Source organism: Arachis hypogaea, chromosome 14 (genome assembly GCF_003086295.3).
Source record: "Arachis hypogaea cultivar Tifrunner chromosome 14, arahy.Tifrunner.gnm2.J5K5, whole genome shotgun sequence".
NCBI lineage: Eukaryota > Viridiplantae > Streptophyta > Magnoliopsida > Fabales > Fabaceae > Arachis > Arachis hypogaea.
The window spans coordinates 135472692-135478252 of NC_092049.1; the positions used below are offsets into that span (position 1 = coordinate 135472692).

At 30.5% G+C, this 5561-nt stretch overlaps 1 protein-coding gene across 1 annotated transcript; it reads left to right on the forward strand.

Annotated features, from left to right (window-relative positions):
• Positions 1-2717: 2717 nt before the first annotated feature.
• On the forward strand, positions 2718-3923 carry LOC112743288 (phospholipase A(1) DAD1, chloroplastic-like). The gene has a single exon (XM_025792506.3). The coding sequence runs from the start codon at positions 2718-2720 to the stop codon at positions 3921-3923; it is 1206 nt and encodes a 401-aa protein (XP_025648291.1).
• The last annotated feature ends 1638 nt before the right edge of the window (positions 3924-5561 follow it).

Consider the following 5561-nt stretch of genomic DNA (forward strand, 5'->3'; position numbering starts at 1 on the left):
GAAACTTTAGAAGATAAAACAAAAAGAAAAAATGAATAAGAAAAAAAAAGATAATAATGATGATGAAAAAAAGAACAAGAAGAAATAGCAGAAGATGAGGAGGAAAAAGATGAAAAGTTTTGAATTATACAGAATTTATCGGTACAAAAAACCGAAAATTCTTAAACAATACACTTAAATATATTTGTGTTACATCAAAATTTGCTGCAAATACAGAAAAATATTTTCTCTAATGCTGCATTTTTTCTTCTTTTTTCCTTATTTCTTTCTTTCTTCTGGTTGAAAGAATATAAGTTCGTTCTCTTCCAAATAATTTTGTAGCATTATGTATTTCTTCTTCTTCTTTATTTGATTTTTTTTTGTTTTTATTCTTATTAAGAGAGTAAAACAAAAAAAAAATTGAGAAGATAAAACAAGAAAAAAAAAAGATGAATAAAAAAAAGAAGATGATAATGATGATGATGAAAAAGAAGAAGAAGAAGCAACAGAATATGAGGAGGAGGGAGAAGAAGAGTTTTAGATTATGCAGAACTTATCAGCACACATACATCGAAAATTCTTAAATAATACACTTAAATATCTTCGTGTTACACTGAAATTTGCTGCAAATACATAAAAATATTTTCTTTGATGCAGAACTTTTACATTACATTCAATTCAAACCATCAACGATGAACAATAATTTCACAAACAAAAACAATATTATTCACCTACAGAATCGTAAATTACTAACGAAAACATTTCACACCTCAACCACTTGATTGGATTTAAAACAATAATCAATTTCGTTTTGGTTCATTTGACAATTTGAACTTGAATTATTCATTATCCTCGACAACAAGATAACTGTTCAAAACTAATTTTAGAGTTTGATTTCAAAAACGCATAGAACTTAGAGATGGAAGAAAACGTAGATCGAAAACGTTGAGAAAATTCGAAAATAATAACAAAATTCTTTCGAAAAAGGCAGTTATATATTCGTGTGTTGATTGAAAAGTTGGTTAGATAGTGGCGCGTAAGGTGAACTATGTTAAAGAGACTTATATGAACTTGTATAAAATAATGACTTATATGTAGAGAATATTTGTAAAAATAATTTAATTAAATAGTGTTCAACATTCAAAAGATATTTATTAAAAAAATATAAAAAAAATATTCTGTTAAAATAAAGTCAAGAACTATCTTTTAATTATAAGATCTTTAAAAGAAAAAAAATAGTATAATAGTAGAAAATAATCACCGACACTTATGACCGTGTAAGAATTAAGAGTCAATTGACTGTGTTTTACGCGAATCTGTTGGGTGTGATTCATATTGTATGTATTTTCTTCCATGACAGTGGGCTTATATATCTTTGTAAGGAAAAGTCTTTGGATAATTGATAACGACACTCATCAAGTGCTAAGTTATTGGTGGCTGAAAATTTTGACGTTTATTTCTTTTGATCTCGCACCACACTACAACCAACTCCAACACTATATATTTGGAGAACCAAGCTTAGGACACAATTTGATTCGATATTAATATTATTCTTCTCCTTAATTTACCTAACGAGATTTTGTTTTAATCAAACGTACTCTTTGTTAATATTAAAGTGAATAGGCATTAATTAATTAAGAAGTAAGTGAAATTTTTAAGTTTTTAAAGATAAAATACATTAAACAACATTTTAGAATCTTACACCTTTTTAATATATTTAAATGGTTCGTATTTTTTGGACACTCGTTAACAAAAAACGAGTTGTAAATTTATCACTATTCATAAATATTTAGCTTCAACAATTTTAAAACTAAAACGTTTAGAAAAACTATTGCTAAATCTATTTTTAAAGAATAGAAAATATTGATAAAGAAATTAATATAAATTTATACCTCTTTTTGTGTCCTTTTTTATATATATAATTTTTTAATTTAAAAATGTATAAAAAAATATATACAAAAGCAACATACAATACAATCTGGCTAGAAAGGAATGACAGGTTGTTCCGAAATCACGCATCCAGTTTGAAGGAAATTATAAACAAGTCATTTGCGTTTGCCGAGGAATGGATTGGAGGTGAACCATTTGGTTGTTGACGACCATGCCAAAGATAACTAGGAGTTGTTTTGTATTTAATATTTTCATGATCTTGTAGCTCCTTTCATTGCTCCACTCTATTGTGTTGAGCTCCCTTTAATTCAAAAAAAAAAAAAAAAAAAAAACAAACAAAAGCAACATACAATAATACTAGAAATATCCCTTCTCTTTAATCAAAATCGGAAACTTTAATATCTAACTTGGAATCTCATCAATGCCATTGGCTTCTATCATTACTTCTCATCCACAAATAAAGGTCCACTACATCAATACCCATCCCTACAAAATAATGCACTTTTTTCCCCTTCCTTTTTGGCCACTTATAAAACCCCCTTATTGCATGCACTACATACTCAGCAAACGTGTAATAATTTAGAACATTCTCTCTTAGCTTCTCATTCTCATACTCTTTTATGTGTTTCCCAATCCTCTATCATGCTCCATAATATTCCCACAACAAAACAATGAGTCTTAGAAATATAATACCAACAACACTTCCTTCATCCTACACTCTCAAACCCCGTTGTGTAAATTACATAACTACCCATAATAATCCATCATCTACTAAACCAACCACTTACAACAACTTAAGCCTTTCCAATCAAAACACTCATCAACAAGCCACATTACACTTAGAGAAAATGATCAATTTAGAAGACCACAATAGTTTCTCTTCGTCATCATTTGAATCAACACCATCAACATCTTCATTTGGCATTGGAACTTATCAAAATAAACTTGGTAAGAGATGGAAGGAGTACCAAGGAATGAGCAATTGGGAGGGTTTGTTAGACCCGTTAGATGATAACCTACGTGCTGAAATCCTACGGTACGGTCACTTCGTTGAAGCTGCATACAAGTCCTTTGACTTTGATCCTTCTTCTCCAAACTATGCCAACTGTAGATTCCCAAAGACAACACTTTTTGAGCGTTGCGGTTTACCAAACACAGGGTACAAGGTAACCAAATACCTCCGTGCAACTTCCGGCATTCAGTTACCGAACTGGGTCGACAAAGCACCGAGTTGGGTGGCAACACAATCAAGCTACGTTGGTTATGTCGCAGTTTGTGACAACAAAGAAGAGATCAAAAGACTTGGTCGGCGTGACGTTGTTATTGCTTTTAGAGGAACAACCACATGTTTGGAATGGCTAGAGAATTTGCGTGCCACACTCACCAACCTACCATGCAATCCCATGGACGGAAAAACTATGGGGTGTCATGGTAGTGGGGCCATGGTGGAAAGTGGTTTCTTGAGTCTCTACTCTTCTTCCATCCCCGACAACCCTTCCACCCTCAGTTTGCAGCAGATGGTCAAACAAGAGATTGTCAGGATTCTCCAAGCTTATGCTGGAGAACCCTTAAGTTTGACCATCACTGGCCACAGTCTAGGGGCGGCATTAGCTACGCTGGCGGCATATGATATAAATACCTCCTTTCCCAGACTGCCCATGGTGACGGTCATTTCTTTTGGTGGGCCTCGAGTTGGCGACCGGAGGTTCCGACGACAGTTGGAGAAGCAGGGGACAAAGGTTTTGCGAATAGTAAACTCCGAGGATGTTATCACCAAGGTTCCGGGTTTCGTGTTTGATGATGACATGGCAAAAGAAGGAGGTATCCATGTGGCAGGATTGCCGAGTTGGATACAGAAGAGGGTGGAGGAAGCGCAGTGGGTGTATGCTGAAGTTGGAAAGGAGTTGCGCCTATGTAGCAAGAATTCTCCGTATCTCGGTAGCACAAATGTTGCTACGTGTCACGAGTTGAACACATACTTACACCTTGTTGATGGGTTTGTGAGTTCCACGTGTCCCTTTAGGGCCACTGCAAAAAGATTTCTCCAGCGGTGACAACCACCATCACCACCATAGACTGATGGTCATCACCATAGACTGATGATGCTAAACTATATCTAAATAATCATAAGAGAGAGAAAGAAAACAAAAATAGAGAACATATATCTAATTGTTATGGTTAATTAACAACCTAATTGTAATTATAAGCCTAGGGTAATTGACAAATTTTTTAAGCAAAAGTTTAGAAACTAATTAACCTTTTTTTTTTAAATGTAAAATGTGTATATCTGAAATTATTTAGTAGATTATATATAATTATAAAAATATTTGATAACAACAAAGGATTAGTAAAAAATAGTTAGAATTTGTTTTATTTGATATTTATTAATTGTTATAATAATTAATAAATATTAAATAAGACAAAATTTGATTATTTTTTTTGCCTCACTAACATTATTGACATGATTAAATCAATATGAGATTAAATTAAATTAATCTTTACATATTCTTTGCATATATTTAGTTGTCTAGCCATACAAAAAAAATGTATTTTTCAACAAATTTTAATTTTAGGGATAAATAAAATTCTTAAAATGTAATTTGCAAGGCAAGACGGTAAAATTAGAAATTGTTCTTGCAAGAGATCAGAGAAGGTGGACAAAAGTTGATTACGAAATCACAAACTCAAACAAGACATTTAAGGGATTAACCAGAAAATTATTGGCTGAGCAGCTATATACATCTTAAAAAAAAATCATATATATTTACTCTTCACAAAAATAGGAACATATATAATAAGCTAGCTTTTATGTTACAAAAATAAATAAATATTTTACTACATAAAATAGACAAAAAAATAATATCGTGAGAATTTTTTAGCTAGGTATTCTTATTCTAAAAAAAATAATTACATATTAAAACTAAAATTTAATCTAATTTCTATATACGTTGAAACTAATGTAAAATTATAAAATGTATTTTATACCAACACATCCAATTAAAAAAAAAAAAAAAAGAAAAACATCAATCACATTGTGGGAATAGTCATTGATTCGTCAGCTTTCTGAATTTCAATTAATTAGCTTGTGGTGTAAAATTATTGATCATTAAGGCATATATATTACGGAGTGGATTCTCTCCAGTTTTTTTAACAATTGATAGAATATAGTGTGATCTATCACCTTTGATTCTATGAGTGGGACCAAAAATAAATAAGAGGAAGAGAATAATAAATGGTTAAATTGAACATTGGATACCATCCAATTTTTTTCTCCCTGGAGAGGATCATTTTCCTACATATTATGCTCTTAAATGTAGTTTAAATGAGAGACGATACTAACCTACAAAATTGAAGTATTGTATATTAGTATACAGTAACAGTATAGAGACAAAAAAAAATTAAATTTTATTTTATTTAACTTTTATTAATTGTCGCGACAATTAATTAAAATCAAATAAGACAAGTTTTGATTATTTTTTATTATTTTTTTTATTATCAAATATTTTTTATTACTATCTTATATTATATGATCTAACATATATAAAAAAGAAAGTTTTTAAACATCTAGAAGTATATATATAGGGTGTGTTTAGAATATTCTTTGAAAAATAAAAAAAAATATTTGATTTGGTTGGAAATGAAATCTTGTGTCTAGATATTTTACGAATAAAAAGCTATTTATTAGATTACAT